At 42.0% G+C, this 18,773-nt stretch overlaps 1 protein-coding gene across 1 annotated transcript in view; it reads left to right on the top strand.

Annotated features, from left to right (window-relative positions):
• LOC124717333 overlaps positions 1–18,773 on the top strand; it is a 63,888-nt gene that overhangs the window by 32,120 nt on the left and 12,995 nt on the right. The window contains exons 4-7 of the mRNA XM_047244200.1: positions 668–795; positions 6,437–6,567; positions 9,089–9,180; positions 16,407–16,502. Coding sequence (XP_047100156.1) covers positions 668–795; positions 6,437–6,567; positions 9,089–9,180; positions 16,407–16,502 — 447 coding nt within the window. The remainder of the gene's footprint in view (positions 1–667; positions 796–6,436; positions 6,568–9,088; positions 9,181–16,406; positions 16,503–18,773) is intronic.

The raw sequence follows: 18,773 nt of genomic DNA on the forward strand, positions 1-18,773 counted from the left end.
CAGCAGACAAAAATTGTTTGAGGAAAATCATTTTAACCACACATACAACACAAGAAATAAAAATAATTTTATGTTACCCACACACCATTTGAAATTATATGCATGAACTCCACAGTATATGGGGATGACAATATATGACAAGCTAATGCGCAAAAATATATTTAATATGAAGCCAGAAAATCTAAAAATAAGGCTACAGCAGATTCTGTGGGAGAAATGCTACTATTCAGTAGAAGAGTTCATAGAGGATGACATGATAATTTGAGCAAGGGGTAATTAATTGTTAGTCTTTTATTCAATGTGTAACAAAATTGTATTATTATTATGATACCATTTGTTAAAATCAGTTGTTGTAATTATTTGTTAGTTTTTTATTGTATGTGTATTTTTAAATTGTATTATTGTTATGGTACCATTTGTTAAATTCAGGTGTTGTATGTATATGGTAAAACTTTACCAAAATTTTGACGTGTCTCCTGTACGTGAATCAAATGATTCAGATTATGTACGTTATGAGACTAATAAACCAGTATTCACAATTCACAAAAATCCGGTACAGAGAACACTTGGCTTCTGTCTGCTGCACGTGAAGGAGCGTGAGAATAAGGCTGAACAGCGGCGTGTATGTGTTAACCCAGTAGTCTTAAGGCCCGTGTTGTTGTTGCAGCTCGACTCGGCATGAGATACTCGTGGGCCTTGTGTCTGGCGGCGACGCTGTCGCTGGCGGCAGGCCAAGTGCCCGGCTTTGGCGGCTGTCCGGTTTACCAGCCCATGACCAACTTCGACCTCTCCAAGGTGGGTGCCGCCACAAAAACGATCCCATGGTTTTGACACCTGTCAGGTAATGGACAGCTCTGCAGATCTGGTAGCACCAGAAACAGTCGAAGCTTACTGATCCGTGATTTATCTTCCAAGTATACAGGGTGTTACAAAAAGGTACGGCCAAACTTTCAGGAAACATTCCTCACACACGAATAAAGAAAAGATATTATGTCGACATGTGTCCGGAAACGCTTAATTTCCATGTTAGAGCTCATTTTAGTTTCGTGAGTATGTGCTGTACTTCCTCGATTCACCACCAGTTGGCCCAATTGAAGGAAGGTAATGTTGACTTCGGTGCTTGTGTTGACATGCGACTCATTGCTCTACAGTACTAGCATCAAGCACATCAGTACGTAGCATCAACAGGTTAGTGTTCGTCACGAACGTGGTTTTGCAGTTAGGGCAATGTTTACAAATGCAGAGTTGGCAGATGCCCATTTGATGTATGGATTAGGCGTGGCGCGGTACGTTTGTATCGAGACAGATTTCCAGAACGAAGGTGTCCCGACAGGAAGACGTTCAAAGCAATTGATCGGGGTCTTAGGGAACACGGAACATTCCAGCCAATGACTCGCGACTGGGGAAGACCTAGAACGACGAGGACACTTGCAATGGACGAGGCAATTCTTCGTGCAGTTGACGATAACCCTAATGTCAGAGAAGTTGCTGCTGTACAAGGTAACGTTGACCACGTCACTGTATGGGGAGTGCTACGGGAGAACCAGTTGTTTCCGTACCATGTACAGCGTGTGCGGGCACTATCAGCAGCTGATTGGCCTCCACGGGTACACTTCTGCGTATGGTTCATCCAACAATGTGTCAATCCTCATTTCAGTGCAAATGTTCTCTTTACGGATGAGGCTTCATTCCAACGTGATCAAATTGTAAATTTTCACAATCAACATGTGTGGGCTGACGAGAATCCGCACGCAATTGTGCAATCACGTCATCAACACAGATTTTCTGTGAACGTTTGGGCAGGCATTGTTGGTGATGTCTTGATTGGGCCCCATGTTCTTCCACCTACGCTCAATGGAGCACGTTATCATGATTTCATACGGAATACTCTACCTGTGCTGCTAGAACATGTGCCTTTACAAGTACGACACAACATGTGGTTCATGCACGATGGAGCTCCTGCATATTTCACTCGAAGTGTTCGTACGCTTCTCAACAACAGATTCGGTGACCTATGGACTGATAGAGGCGGACCAATTCCATGGCCTCCACGCTCTCCTGGCCTCAACGCTCTTGACTTTCATTTGTGGGGGCATTTGAAAGCTCTTGTCTACGCAACCCCGGTACCAAATGTAGAGACTCTTCGTGCTCGTATTGTGGACGGCTGTGATACAATACGCTATTCTCCAGGGCTGCATCAGCGCATCAGGAATTTCGTGCGACGGAGGGTGGATGCATGTATCCTCGCTAACGGAGGACATTTTGAACATTTCCTGTAACAAAGTGTTTGAAGTCACGCTGGTACGTTCTGTTGCTGTGTGTTTCCATTCCATGATTAATGTGATTTGAAGAGAAGTAATAAAATGAGCTCTAACATGGAAAATAAGCGTTTCCGGACACATGTCCACATAACATATTTTCTTTCTTTGTGTGCGAGGAATGTTTCCTTAAAGTTTGGTCGTACCTTTTTGTAACGCCCTGTATTCTTAAGAATTTATTTTATTTAGTAGCGATTCATCAAGAATATTAACACATTTAATCATACTATGTAAGCACTGAAGTAGTTGCCAGGGAGTAACTGATGAAATCACAACCAAATTCCTTTTAACAAATGGGAATTTTATTCACTTTAATAGTGCCTAAAAGCATTTCTTTTAAAGAAACAGATTTAAAATTATAATCAGAAAGCACCCTCTAAATATCAAAGTTACAATTTATTCAGAGGAAGAAAGAAACAAGTTTTGACTGTATGAGCTTTCGGGCAGAGAACCTAGCCGCTCTCTTTTGACACGGTCATAGTTACGACCGCTTACAACAGCCTCTGAATGACTACACTGGTGCAAATCTGTAACACATCAGATAACTTTAAACTAAGAGGTTTAACAATTTACACAAGCACTCAAACTATGCATCCCCCGTAGGAGGGATAGAAATGGTTAGAAACACTAGCAATTAAAATATTAACCTTGCCACCGAAGGTGCAACTTGATTTTAACTTCTAAGAAAGTCTTACGGTGAAAGGGTGGCAACTTTATATACTAAAATTATCATTTAAATAAAAGCCCATGAAATGCAATCTTATATAAACTTCTACAATGCTGGCCAAACAAAAGTTAAGATGCTCTGCAGTACACAGATAACGCCTCTCAACATCATAGGCAATAATATGAAAGTTTCCAAAGATCAAAACATATTTCAGGTATTAGGCCGTTACACTCCAAGCAATAAATTCGTTAACACACCAAATCCGTCAAACATGACAGAGGCAGCTACTAACGTACTGTAGATTGATAGGGAGATTACCAGACAACCCGAACCGCAGGTTGCTCTAACCCACCCCTACTCCACAAGGGAAAAACAGACCAACCAACTGATAAACAACCACCTTCCCGCGGGTGGGCAAACGGAGAAGAATAGTGGGACGAATCCAAAGCAAAACGGCTGGTGACCTCACCAAGAAAACAAGTAGAATTTAACAAGAGTAAATCAAACAACATATCACCAATCACTTCTAATAAACTGCGATTTCTCGAGAAGACCTGGCGCAGCACCCCCAAATCGCTCTCCCGACCCGTCCGCCGCAGCCGCTTCAACGGACGCAGGAAGGCGCGCCGATCTCCCGTCTCACGGCGTCGCAGTTCTCACCGGCCAGACTGATGTCGTGGGTTGACTCCTGTTGCTCTCGAGTCGACCGCGAAGTTACTACCTCTCGCTATACGCCGCAGCCCACTGGACTCACGTGGCGACCTCACATGCGCCGACGCTCAAGACGGACAAGTCTTCTTCTGTCTCAGTGCGCGACCGACCAACCGATCGATCCAACCGACAATGACCATTGCCTGAGCAAACTCGAGCAGACTGGCTGCCTAACGCGCAGACTCAGATGCAGGGACTAAGCGCCGACCGGGCGGCCACTCGCTGAGTTCTCTTACTGGCGGAGTGGAAAGACTCTCATTTTGCCGGCTTTAAAGGTTGGTCCGAACGACAGACATACTAGCACTCCGAACGACAGACAGACACTAACTGCCTAACAAATGCGGACAAGAGACAGACTAGGAAGCTGGGGACGAGAGACTGGCCCAGACTGACCTACTGGCGAACTCATAGCGCCCCTTAAATGCACGTGAACAGGCAACCTTTCCCCTTTCCCACCAGAGGGAGACACCAGAGCTGCGATTGCCACAGCGGCGCCACCGCTAGAAACGGAGGGCGACTGCTTCACACTACGCGCTGCGGCGCGCTCTTCAAAACAGCAATTTTTACCACGGCTCTCTTACACTGGCTACTGTGCGATTTAGCACCGCCGGAAGCTGCCAGTTCTAGTCACTTACATCTACATGATTACTATGGAATCTGCAGTTAATTTCCTGGTAGAGGGTTTATCGAACCACTTTCAGGCTATTTGTCTACCTTTCCACTCTCCAATACTGCACGAGAAAAACGATTACTTAAATCTTTCCGAGTAAGCTCTGATTTATTTTATTATGATTATTAAAAAGTTGGTGATTGAAATGTAATGAAGAGACCCCGCCGCAATGACTGCGACCCCGATTCACGTATCATATCCATCTGTCCTATTTTACGATAGTACAAACCACTCTGCCCTTTTCTGAACTTGCTCGACGTCCTCCGTTAATCCTATGTAATGCGGATGCCACACCTAACAGCAGTACCCCAGAAGAGGGCGGACAAGCGAGCTGTAAACAGTCTCTTTATTAGACTTGGTGCATTTTCTATGCGTTCTCCCAATAAAATGCTGTCTTTGGATTACTTTCCCTACAACATTATCTGTGGCCTCGTTAGAACTGAATTATTCGTAACTGTAATCCAAAAGCATTCAGTTGAATTCACAGCCTTTCGATTTGTGTGATTTATAAAATAACCGAAATTTAGAAAAATCCTTTTAGCTCTCATGTGAATGATTTCACTTTTTTCCTCAGTCAGAGTCAACAGCCACTTTTCGCACCATTCAGCTATCTTGTCTCAATCCTTATGTAATTGATTTTCATCATATTATGACATTACAGGACGGTAAATGACTGAAGCATCTACAAACAATCTAAAAGGGCTGCTCAGATTGTCTCCTAAATCGTTTATGTAGATCAGGAACGACAGAGGGCCTATAACGTCTCTTTGGAGAACGCCAGATGTTGCTTATATTTCACCCTATGACTTTCCGTCTGTTACTATAAACTGTGACCTTTCTGACAGGAAATCACGAGTCTAGTCGCACAACTGAGACGACACTCCACAGCAACGCAATTCGATTAGAAGTCGCTTGTGAGGAACGGTGTCGGAAACTTCTGGAAATCTAAAAACATGAAATCAATTCAACACCATTATTTCGTGAGAATAAAGAACTAGTTGCGTTTCACAAGAACGTTATTTTCTGAATCCGTGTTGGCTGTTTGTCAACAAATCGTTTTCTTTGACGTAAGTTTTGATGTTCGAACACAGTATATATTCCAAAACCCTGCTGTAAATCGACGTTAATGATATACGTCTGTAATAATGGTACAACAAATGTTCACCCCTAGTATTTGTCTGGTAGGCGAAAGGAAAGTGGTCGTGCGCAATTTATGAGCCCTAGATTGTGTGTCGTTATTTAAATTCCAAACCCCTTCGCAATGTGCCACGGGATGAAAGTATGTGGAAGCTGTCATAGCGTCATCGCAGTGTAATGCAAGAACCGGCCAAGAACCATTACCAAGTTTCATCTTTTTCCTGCTGTTAGTTTCCATGCACATCCGCAACAACACACAAATTTCAGCGCAGTGCACGAGTAGTCATTACCATCGGAGTCCCACAGACAGTATTTCGGTATATGTAATGAGTATATGTTTAGAATAGACAGCAAGAAATACCTTGGCTCCTGTAAAGCAATGGACAGAGGACAGTAACAGACACATTGAGGTTTTCAGTGATGTTTAAAGTTAGCAAGTGGTTTTTTATTGATTAGATGCGAGTAAAGAAGTTCAGACATAGCGTCTAAGAACAGCTGTGACTGATTATCAAAATTAGATCTTTAAAAAGACCTAATCACTTTTTATTTTTACAACTGGCTGCATGTTGTTTTGGTCGCGTGTCACTGCTCCCATTAACACGAACGTTTTGATGAGCGAATTGTACTTATCACTATGTTAATCGGATTGACATTGCTGCAATAATTGTGTTCATTACGATAACTATTGCCATTATTGTTATTATTTTGCTTGACTCATTTACTATACACACCGCAAAACGTAAAGAGGATCTCTAAGGATGCTTGATTAGATGTAAGAGAAGCTCTGAAGGCATTAACCTTGCTAGGCAATATAAACATAAATAAGTAAAATTAGTTATGCATATCTATTACACAGACTGCCTATTGGAGTTAGAAAATACTGACAAAAATCATGCAGAGATCTGTATTCTGACGAAGTGGCTTTATGTACAGTACATGGGCACGTGGTACGAGGCGGAGCGCATGTTCGCCGTGACGGAGGCAGGAGCCCGTTGCGTCTCCGCTACATACAGCAGCTTCCCGGGCGACAAAGTGCGTGTGACCAACCAGATCACCAACAGACTGTAAGTACTGCGGCGCATAATTATACTAGCGTTATTGTTGTTGTGGTCTTCAGTCTAGAGACTGGTTTGATGCAGCTCTCCATGCTACTCTATCCTGTGCAAGCTTCTTCATCTCCCAGTACCTACAGCAACCTACATCCTTCTGAATCTGCTTAGTGTATTCATCTCTTGGTCTCCCTCTACGATTTTTACCCTCCACACTGCCCTCCAATACTAAATTGATGTTCCCTTGATGCCTCAGAACATGTCCTACCAACCGATCCCTTCTTCTAGTCAAGTTGTGCCACAAATTTCTCTTCTCTCCAATTCTATCAAATACCTCCTCATTAGTTATGTGATTTACCCATCTAATCTTCAGCATTCTTCTGTAGCACCACATTTCGAAAGCTTCTATTCTCTTCTTGTCCAAACTATTTATCGTCCATGTTTCACTTCCATACGTGGCTACACTCCACACAAATACTTTCAGAAAGGGCTTCCTGACACTTAAATCAATACTCGATGTTAACAAATTTCATTTCTTCACGAACGCTTTCCTTACCATTGCCGGTCTACATTTTATATCCTCTCTACTTCGACCATCATGAATTATTTTGCTCCCCAAATAGCAAAAACTCATCAAGTACTTTAACAGTCTCATTTCCTAATCGAATTCCCTCAGCATGTTCATCTTATACCCTCCTTTCAAGACACTGTCCACTCCGTTCAACTGTTCTTCTACTTCCTTTTCTGTGTCTGACGGAATTACAATGTTAATTTTAATTTTAATAATCAACAGCCTCAGTTTCACCGTTTACCTAGAATTTACCTAGGTTTCAGTCGGGTTAATCCTACCTTCTTCAGAATAACAGTAACCACCATTTGTCCATAGTGGACATCGTCAGGCTAAAACTACAAATCCATAAACTATCGTCAGACTGTAAAACCTTATCTGAAACTGCCACGGCCCCACTTCGCGACCTTGATACGGCAGCCAGGAGTGCTGTACAGGTTCCAGTACAGCACTCGTGGCTGCCGTATCAAGGTCGCGAAGTGGGGCCGTGGCAGTTTCAGATAAGTTTTTACAGTCTGACGATAGTTTATGGATTTGTAGTTTTAGCCTGACGATGTAATCAAAATTTGTTCGTCTCTGAGGGAGACATCCAACGATATAAGACTCGATCCCCCGCATCTCAATCCACGTGTGCGTGTGTGAAGTGGTGGGAGGTGAGCAACATTGAAGCTTTCAACGAAAATTCCCATTTTTTTTAAATTGCAGAATCGGAATCAACGGAAAAAGTACATAAATTCTGTATGACACATTTTTTCTCATTTCGGGACAGATGAGGCTGTAATCGAAAAAATCAAAATGGATAGAAAATTGTGTATTTCAAAATTCTATCCGGTGACAATTGAATAAACACCCCACCTCCGTGCTGCGAGGATCAGATAGGCAATTATTTCAAAACTTTTAATGGGAAGTCTCATTCCCAACGCTGTATTCCTCCGACAAAACGAAAAGGGTACTGCTCGATGCCCCACTGTGGCCGCGTAGCGAACTAACGCTTATCGTAATAGACGATGCAGTGAGATCAGAGCTCACTTTTCTTTCAGAAGAAGAACTGAAAGCATCTCTAAACATTTCATTACGTGAGTTGTTTTTATTGCTTACACATTACCCTTCATTTCTATAGCAGAATTGCAAGCGGAAAATGACTGTTGGAACCGCAGAAGAAAACTCTGAAATGATACCGTTTTATGGTGAATGTAGGATACTTTGTTTTACTAAGCTGTGATACCGTAAACACTGAAAAAGGGAAACGAAGAAAAACTGTTACGGAAGAAGGTAATGACATACTGTAGCTATATTAGCAACCGTTCACCAAACCGACAGATAGGCACTCGGCATTAAGATTCCGAAATTTCTCTAGGTAGTACTGTCAACTTATTTGCATCCGGCCACCCCTTCAAATTAACCTTGCCAAAACCGATTGTAACCACGCCGACCCTGCGAACACTGTGCCATACAGGCGCAAGCGAAAGAAAGAAAAGATGTCGCTCTCTGAGACGAACAAACTTTAATTACAATTTTTTGAATTCGATGGGTTGTTTCCGAGATATTTCAGTGTCTTGAGATACACTGAACACCCTGTGCATGTGTTAGCTTCTTCATTTAGAACAGTTAGAAGCATGTGGTTGATTTTAAAAAAGAAGGTGATCCATGTGGAGAAGTCCTAAACCTGTAACCACGAATGAAAATGACAGGAAATTGCACATTGTGGTACTGAACGATCGACAGTTAAATTTGTGAAAATACAGAATGATACAGGAAGAACTAACCATGAGAAACCTTTATGCAAGAGTTTGATAATAACAGGCTGCAATCCAGTGTTACTGTGTGCCTATTTGGAGGTGCTGCACAGGTACAGAATTTCTAATAATGCGGTGAAAACGCTAATCAGGGTGTTCTCTATATTTGATTTGTAAAATTAATGTAAACGGAAACAAGTATCACAGAAGTTGCCTGTTGTTGTTGTTACAGCACTGGACTGACGCGGCAGCTGGACGGGGAGATCAAGATGGTAGGGAAGGCAGGCGAGGCAAAGCTCTCTGTGAAGTACTCCTCCCTACCAGGTAAGTCAGGCCAAGCCTTAACACTGAGGCTTACATCCTTATCACTCATAGTAGAGTGGGCAGTAATACAGAGTGTGGAGTTCAAAACACCTCTATGCAATGTGAATTAGTTGGTTCAAATGGCTCTGAGCACTATGTGACTTAACTTCTGAGGTCATCAGTCGCCTAGAACTTAGAACTAATTAAACCTAACTAACCTAAGGACACCACACAAATCCATGCCCGAGGCAGGATTCGAACCTGCGACCGGAGCTCCCAGAACCGCACGGCCACTCTGGCCGGCGATGTGAATTAGTACTTCTTACCGTCTCTTAATTACTTTTGAACATCGTATGTGTTCTACTGAACTGATGCTATCAGTGACTTAGGTACCCACAGATCGTTACATGCTTTAAAAATATTTCTGTGCCACGGTATGATGATAGTGGCCAATAGTTGGAAAGACACAAGGAAGAAAAATGTGATTATGTACACTGGAATACCAGTTGGTAATCAGCTACTGACCTACTGTGCCGTCTGGTTTATTTCCACTCGCCGACCGGCTATAAACGACGGGAAAAGTCCTTGCTTCCACATCTCAAACCAGTCATCTTAAGCAGAAACATAACAGCATCATAGTGCTTAAAAATGTCTAGAGCAGAAACATATTCATTATTTACACACAATCAATGGGGTTCCTCATTAAGTGAAAAGAAAAAATAAGCAGGACACAAAAAAGCTGAAATATAAAAGACAGCGGTGATATTAAATAGCGCCCACGGTTTACTAACTGTCGAAGACTTCTAAACATTGCTTCTTTTGTTACGTACACTTTTACCATATTACATGGTCTTTTCTTTAGCCGCGAACTTTCTATTGAACAAACTGTGCTTGTCATTTTCTAACTTTCCCTGAACTTCCCTCGCTCAAAATTTTCCACTGATTCAACGTCTGAAATATGAACGAACGTATGGCTTGTACTTGGGTCTGACGGAACCAGTCATGGAGCCGCACGAAAAGAAACTCCAGGGAGGTAGGGTCCCATCAGGCAGGTGCCATAAGCCAGTTTCGGAATCTAAACTAAACGACCGTTCCTCTACTACAAAGCTGCACCAAGAGCGTCTACCTGAATTCACCGAAGTGTTTGGAATTCCACCCACGATCTTACAGTCTAGAAACCACCCACATTTAGGAAAGATGGTTAAAGGTAAATGGTGCGCTGAATATCAAATGTAATAAAACTGAAAACAAAAGACACTCATATCGGTTACCAGTATGATCTTTCTTCCTGCAGAACTTGACAAAATGACAAAATTATATGGAAGGCTGATTGACTGCGCCTTTCAATATATTTGAATATCACGAAATCTATATTTTCACCCCGGCTCAAGCAAGAAAACAATATTGGCGTCCACAATGGCGTCACTCACCCCCCCCCCCCCCCCCGCATCCTTCAGAATACATGTTGAAAGTGTACTACGTCTACAATAAACCCGCAAAATCCGACCTAGAGGACTACGCGATGGAACCGGCCGCTGTGGCCGAGCGGTTCTAGGCGCTTTAGTCCGGAACCACGCTGCTGTTGCGGTCGCAGGTTCGAATCCTGCCTCGGACATGGATGTGTGTGATCTCCTTAGGTTAGTTAGGTTTAATTCGTTATAAGTCTAGGGGACTGATGACCTCAGATGTTAAGTCCCATAGTGCTTAGAGCCACTTGAATTATTTTGAACTACGCGATGCCAACCAACTGTCGTATCCTTCTGGATGCTTTGTGGACGGAAATGGCATTCCTTACGAAGATGCAAAATCATTGGAAGGAAGTGGCAACTAAGCCATTATTCACGTTAGAGTGTAGAATCTATTAAACTAGTGACATGCTGTCGAACATTCTGAAGAGTATCATCTACACACTCTCGAAACTATCAAAAGGCAGCTAAATGCAAGAACTGTCGCACAATCAGCTAAGCAGCCCAAGCATCAAATTGTCGTTGAGGATGTTACAAAGAACGCTGGAAAGAAAACTGAGGATATGTTTGAGGGCCATTAGTTTAGTTACAAGGAAGTTAAACACACCAGAGAGGCAATTATAATGTTGTGCTTGATAACTGAAAAATCAAGACAGCTTCATAGGAGTTGTCGATCTCGAGAAAGTGTTCGTATTGAAAAGTATACAAGATGTTTGATGCTCTCAGACGCATAGGTACAAGCACAGGTTATACAATTAAAAAAAAAAGAGAGAACAGTAAGACCAAAAGTACTCTGATTAAAAAGGGAGTAAGACAAAGATGCAGCCTCTCTCCCCACCGTTCCGTATGTACGTCAAAGAAACAGTGTTTGCAGTATAAGAAAGTTTCAGATGCGGGAACGAAATTCTGGTGGAAGTTTATCAGTGATGAGCTGCGCTGATGACATTGTTAACTTCTGTGAAAGCGAAAAAGAATCGAGTGAACAGTCGAATGACATATATAAGGACTGAGAGTAAGCCAAAGGAGGACAAAAGTAATGAGCAGTAGTAGACAAGGGATTAGCAATAAAATTAACATCAAATTTGGGGACTAAGAAGTACATAAAATCTAGGACTTTTGCTACCTTTTAACCAAATAACGACTGTCATAATAAACAAGGAGACTATAAGAAGCCAAGTAGCACAGAAAAAGAGAGCAGTCCTCGTATCAAACATAGTTCTCAATTTGAAGAATAAATTTCTGAGCATGTACGTCTGGAGTACAGTACTGTGTTGATGTGCATCGTGGATTGCCTGAAAACAAGAAAAGAAGTGAATCGATGCGTTTGAATATCATAATGCAGAAGTGGACTGAAAAGATTGCAAATGTGGTGACTCTCCGCAGTATCGGCGAGGAAAAGTATCTGTGCAAAACACTGACAAGAAGAAGGGACAGGATGATAGGACATAAGAGATAAGTGTACTAATGGGTTCAGTAGAGGGTGAATGCTATTGTGGAAGACAGAGATTAGAATATATGCAACAAATAATAGAGGACGTTGGAGGTAGATTTTACTCTGAGGTGAAGAGGTTGGCTCAAGAGAGGAAATCATGCAGGACCATATCATACCACTCAGACGACTGATGACAAGAAGAAAAATGAGAGAAATGGCGTCAGTGCACCACTTTCGCAGCCATTGCCAGCCTTCATAACTTAAAGCTGCTTCTTCTTGTAGCTCCTCAGTTGACCTCACGATACTGAGTGCAAGCCATGCCAATATTTCAGCCAGAGACAACAGTGGGAATCGAACCAGGAGCCTCTGCTATACAGTCAGACACGCTTATGCTCGGCACTGGAGGTGGACTCGGGTCTTATAACACTAACTAGTTGTTTATGCATGTCTTCACTTGTATATTTCACACGTCTCCTCCTTCCTTCTCTCACTGTCCATCTCTTTCTCCTTCTTTCTCTGTCAATCTCATACTCTCTCTCTCTGACAATATCCCCCTCTCCCCCTCTCTCTGTACCCTTCCCCCTGACCCCCTCTCCATCCATTCCCTCCTGCACCCCTCTCTCTGTCCATTCCTTCCTGTCTGTCTCACTCTATATCGATATCTTCCTCCCCCTGTCTTTGTATTCCCTCTGCCCCCTTTCTCTGTCTCCTCCCCCTCTCTCCGTTCATCTCATTTGCCCCTTTCACTATCCATCTCCTCTCCCCTCTCTTTGCACAGCCATGCACATCTGCACATATACTCCATGGAACACATTCTGATACTACCCACACAACACGCCAGTAGTGCAGGGCAGCCTAAATTTCAGATGTTACCAACCCTTCTCACTCCTTTTCCAACCCTATAGGAGCTAGGGAATTCTTACACCCTCACTAGTTCTTCCAAAATAACATTGAGTATGTGTATAAAATTTGGTTGAAATCGATCCAGTGGTTTAGGAAGAGGCGGGGACCTTACAATGCATATAAGATTAAAAATCTAGAGGATTATCAACAGTTCTGTAAGCACAGAACTGCATGTCTGAGCCAGGTGTGTTTTAATGATTTTCCCTTTGGAAGTCAGTAGACAAGGAGCACTTTGTTAATTCGATGTGAGGAACAAAAGAGGGCATTCCCTGTTCGAAGGAATCATACTAACAGTCACTTTAAGTTATTCGAGGAATTCACATGGAAAACTTAAATCAGGGTGTCCTCTCTAACATGAGTCTGCAATCTTAACTGTTACATCAACTGGATAGGTGATTTATAGTGAAGAAGTAACTTTTTTTTAGTTCTACATGTATATCTAGACGTTTTGACAACGACACATGACGCAAGTAACGGGCCATGGTGCAGCTCTAAAATACCTTCACAGAAGATAATTTCCGCATTTTGTTGCTGTAATGCGAACATTGGTCGCGTTGTTGGTGTCCAAGTTCCTGGGACAAAACGTTAACAGTTAATAAATTACATTATTAAGCTTGATACTTATAAGGTCTGTTGGTGTATTTCTATTATTGTCAGCTTTCCGTATATGCTCCTTACTTTTCGTTTTTAAATTTTAGTTACCTGATTCTGCAATTAGAGCAGTCACTTAAAATTATGTGTGAATAATTTTCAAGGCTCTGATAGTATAAACTGCCTGTCATTTTCTTTTGGTAGGTTGTAGCCGTGTATCTGTTTCTCATCGATAGCTGTATGTAACAGGCACTACTTGTGAAATACTCGGATAGCAGTTTGTTAATATCTTGGTACAAAACATTATAGAAAAGAAAGGAAGGCTGAACGTGAAATCAGTTGCCTAAACCTAACTTACAGACAGCATCAACGATGACGCACGCTTGCGAGCTATAAAAAGGTACGGAGGCAGTTGTGACTTAACCCAGGTAGTCCGTGTCTAACGACGAATAAGAGTAACTGTGTAGTAGAACTGTTTTGACAGTTGGTTAAAAGATTCAGGAAAATGCCAACTATAAAAAATATTATTAGAGGAGTATCATAATAATCATTCAAACAGTCGTTGAACTTACTATCATTGCTCCAAATCCTAACGTGTTTAGGTATGAGCTGGATTTTCCGCAAAAAAGACATAATTGATTTACTGATATACTGTTACACGAATTTAACTTAAATACGAACTCAGCAGTTTAGTTTTTATTTAGGAAGGACAAGACTAGAAATGTAGTCGAGAGCGTGGTCATTATGGTCGGAGCACTCGCTCGGTTTCAGAATGGTGAAGGACGGAGTCACGAGCTCTTATCAATCTATTCTCCATTAAATGGCTTCAGAAGATTGCAGAAAACCCGTAACCAACGGCTGTACCGAGGACTGAGAGCCGCTCCTTCTGGGTAAGAGTCCCCCTCCATATTTCTCTCGGAAACTGTTTCTCAGACACGCTTCTCGGCTTATTCAATGCAGCAACAGCTTCTCAGAAGATTTTTGATCACTGATACCGCATTCCACAGAGAGCTGCGAAGTAGTGGAAGCTACCTTGTTTCCGGTTTTGTGATCCCAGCCGCGCCCCTACGGACAGGCTACGGCCTGGAATGCAGTCCCACCACACGCGAGGGCGATCAACTACAGACCCCGTTAGCTGGGCCTCGCCGCCATTCATTAAATGTGTTTACTAGGCGACCACGGAACGGGGAATCTTGTCTCGCATTTCCGTACTGTGTAGCGTTGCCCTGAGTGGGATAAATAACATCGTAATCTCTAAAGCAGGTGTGTCCAACACTCGGCCCGCGGGTCGCAGCAAGTATCAGTGCGGTCCAAGAAGTGAGCATCTATCTGCCACACGATCCGGAAAACAATCTTTAAAATACCGTTTATTCAATGTTATGATAAACTGAATATTTTCAATTTGAAACTTCCGCCACGCGATGCTTTTATCTCATTGGTCCATCCCATTCTTATAGTATTGCCGCCCTTTCTCTACTGAAACCATCAGAGCCTCGGCCAGTCCGTTAGATGTCCTAGTCTATTAGCCTACGGCTACTCCAGCAGTAACTGCGAAACTAGAGATTTAGAGACATAAGCTCAAAGAAAGTGTGAAATACAAAGCTATTCTTTTCAATTTGATGCAGGGAATTTGAAAATACATTTCAGTATTTTCGAAAAAATAGTCAAAATCTTAGTATTTGTGCGATATCTTTTACAAACGATACAGATACGTTCCAGAAGATTTCCGGATGGAATGCATAAAGTTGCAATCTGACATCCAGCTACAGGAAAAGCTTGATCATGTATCATTTTTGGACGTTTACAAATAATAACTGCGCACAAACAAATATCCCTTTCTGCACAGTCGTGCGTTATATATGTAATCTTCGTTTTCGAACAATTATTTTCAAGAGTGTAGCTCACGAATGGTACAAATAAATGCCTCAAAAATACTGGAGTTCTTCCGGGGCAAGTTAAAAGGGTGGACGCTGCTGTTCTAATGGCCCGTAAGCATTTTTTTAATAATTTCAGTCCTTCGATTACTTAGCGAACTTCTTTATTTATATCGAACATGTACGTACCTTTCTTTCTCATTTTACCTAACATACACCAAATCTTCAGTAATCCACATTACGCATTCGAACATGTTGTCACTTGCGGCTCATCTGCCTACGTTTGCTTTCACTCCTCCTTTACAGTATGTTATGGACATTGTTGGATAGCTGGTTGTGATAAGTCTATAAAACGATACATTCAGATATGAGTACGTTACATGGTGACACGACGCTCCTTTCAGCCGTTTCTGCTATGTGGAGGACACAAGGACTAGGGCACCTCTTGATCACATTGTTTCATACTCCCCCCCTCCATTGAGTTCACGTTTTCCCCATTAGAACATAAACACAGCAGTACAAAGAACAATGACTAGCCATAGTAATCTGTACAATTACACGTTTTACAACTCCACAAAAGTCTGGGAAAAGTTGTTATAGAACAACTGAGTTAACGTTAATGTGAGAAGTAGCTTCCGTCACAAGGTGAGTAGCGATATAAAATTGTTGGTATAGCACGAGAACGTAACATCTACGGAAATTAAGCGTTAAGTCACACATCGTAACTTTTTTTCAACGCAAAAGATTTGCAGCTCTTTAATTACTTATTTTACTTCATGTTCATCACAATTTAGGAAGTATATCAGTTTTATATAATGTCGTACAAGAAAATATTATTGTCTCTACAGCACTGAATCTTGAAAGGGCCAGTCAGTGACGATAAGCTCCCCAAGGAGAGTAAGACATGAGAATGTGTATTTCGTGTGTCGTTTACACCAGCGGCAAGCTGAGTGTAACTGTTCGCTTGTTTGTCTGTTTCAGTATCGATTGACTCTGAGTACATGGTGCTGGACACAGACTACGATACCTACTCCATCGTGTGGTCATGCAGCTCTCTCGGACCCTTCGTGAACAGGCGTAAGTATCGCCACTGATCGCCAATGCCTCAGCCACGCCCGCGTAACAAGTGGTGCTACGTTGATTACTAAGGAAGTCTGTACTAAGTGCAACACTTATTCATCTATAGGTTTCGCTAAAAGTTTTCAGAGGAGTCTGTTTGCTTTATCCTCCAATTACATTAATTCAAAAGCTTGCAATAGCGTTATTTATACAAAGGGTGAGGCAGCTAATACAGCCCAACATAAATAAACACAGAACGAGTGAATGTATTCAGGTGACGTTTTCGATAAAGAGATTTTTAACGTTTGTAGCTGCCCAATTACGACATCGAGTTTTCAATGAAACTATACACTTTTCTCTGGTGTTGGAAACCGCCTTGGAAGTAACACGTAACTATGGTAGGGTTAGCGTTTTATTACGAGTGTTACATTAGGAAGTTCTCAGAGGAGCTACGATTACTGTGGCGAAGAGAACTTGGAAACGTATGTAAGTGAGTATCGTACTGACGTTTGTGACAATTTAATTTCAACTTTTTCATCATGAAACTCTACGGTAAGTCATTTATGTACTCGTTGTTTTGCCAGTATTTAGTTACACACAAATTGAGACACTATTATTGATCCTCCGCTACACAAAAAAGTCATGTTTACCTAGTACACAAGATTAATTGTCTTTGGTTGCCGATCTTGGATTTATAGACAAGGTCTTTCGTCTGATTGCCTTAGGCGTCTTTAGCTGTTCTTTATATCCACACACCTGCTGTGTACGTTCCTTGGCCGTTCTGCTTTTGATTTTGCAATCGAAACCAAGAGACTCCCTTTTACATGTGAACTTCTTGCACCCTTAACTATAAAGTCTGGTTTAGTCAAATGATCAAGTAAATTATTTAATGGTTCAGACGGTTTCGAACGACTAGTCATTGTCAGTTGCCCAAAAATACTTCTTTGTCTTCTAATAAGACCCTATCGAAATGTTGACTGCCAACATGCTCTGACGCAGCAATACGCCAAGAAGTACTTACGGCCTGTTGACACTGACTACTCAGTCGAAACCGGCTTAGCCACTAAAAAAATTTACTTGAGCATTTGGCTGAAACTCTCTGATGCTAGATATTCACTTGTTACCTTTTACGGAGCGGCGTTCACAGTCATACGGAAATCTTTGAGAGGTTGGGCATGGTGGTCTAGTCATAAGGCGCAGATCGGCAATGCAAGAGGTCGCGATGTCGAATCTCGATCGCACGATGGAAATTTTCTGTCTCTTTTTAATCTAGCCTTGGCCTCTTAAAATGTGAAGAGTAGCCAGAATCTGCAGGTGGATCGGAATCCACGTTAAACTGGAGGTCCCTTTTCCTGTTTTGGATAGCAGGGGTGAACAAGAAACAGACAGGTTGCTGAAGTGGCGTCCAATCGAAAGACTTGCACCTTACCTTTGAGCAACACGAAATTTCGTAGCTTCGAAGGACAAGAGTTTCACCTCTGACCGGCAGCCAAGCCTGCAGTTTGAATGTTATAGCCATTATTGAACGGAAGAATTAGAGCTTACTGACAACTCCAAAAAATATTAAACGGCCTCTTGCATTCATAAACATTTCACGCCATAGCCAACACAGTGTAAGCAGCAGAATCCAACATGTTATCACGACCATGAATCTATACATACCGCAGTACAGTGGTTTTGCTGAGGTCTGTTAAACTAGTCCGGTAATGTTGAATTTTATCATCTGAATCTTGTTCACTATGGCACGAATGTTGTGTGTGCGGGAGGAGATTTAAAATTTCCTTACGAAATGATGTATGCGCCGGAGGGCTTTAAAATTTTTCGATATGTTCAATGGCATGAAATCTTTTACTGAAAATGACTCTTGATGTGGACGCTATAATCACGCCGATGGCAGCCAAGCTGGGAGACGAGGACAAATCTCTTGTTATTAAAGAAAAGCCTGCTGTTTTTATGAGGTTGCCCGTACTGGTGCGTCCTAGTTAGCTAGTCAGTTAATCTTCTAGGGATAATTTGAACGATTAATCTTAATAATGTGGAACAAGCCATTTTACCATTTACATTGCACAGTCATCGTGTGTAAATATGGTTATACGCTCTTTTAATACAGATTTAAGTCAATAATTTCTACAGACCACCTTTTCAGATCACAAACAGACAGAGTAGAAATGGTTTTCAATAAGACATTTTCTCAGTTTTTTTTTCAAATTTAAGTTTTCTCTCAGTCACACATTTTATATTATTGGGCATGCCAGCAAATATTTTGGTGGCAGTCTTGTGCATCCCTTG

The sequence above is a fragment of the Schistocerca piceifrons genome, chromosome 1, assembly GCF_021461385.2.
Source record: "Schistocerca piceifrons isolate TAMUIC-IGC-003096 chromosome 1, iqSchPice1.1, whole genome shotgun sequence".
Taxonomy (NCBI): domain Eukaryota; kingdom Metazoa; phylum Arthropoda; class Insecta; order Orthoptera; family Acrididae; genus Schistocerca; species Schistocerca piceifrons.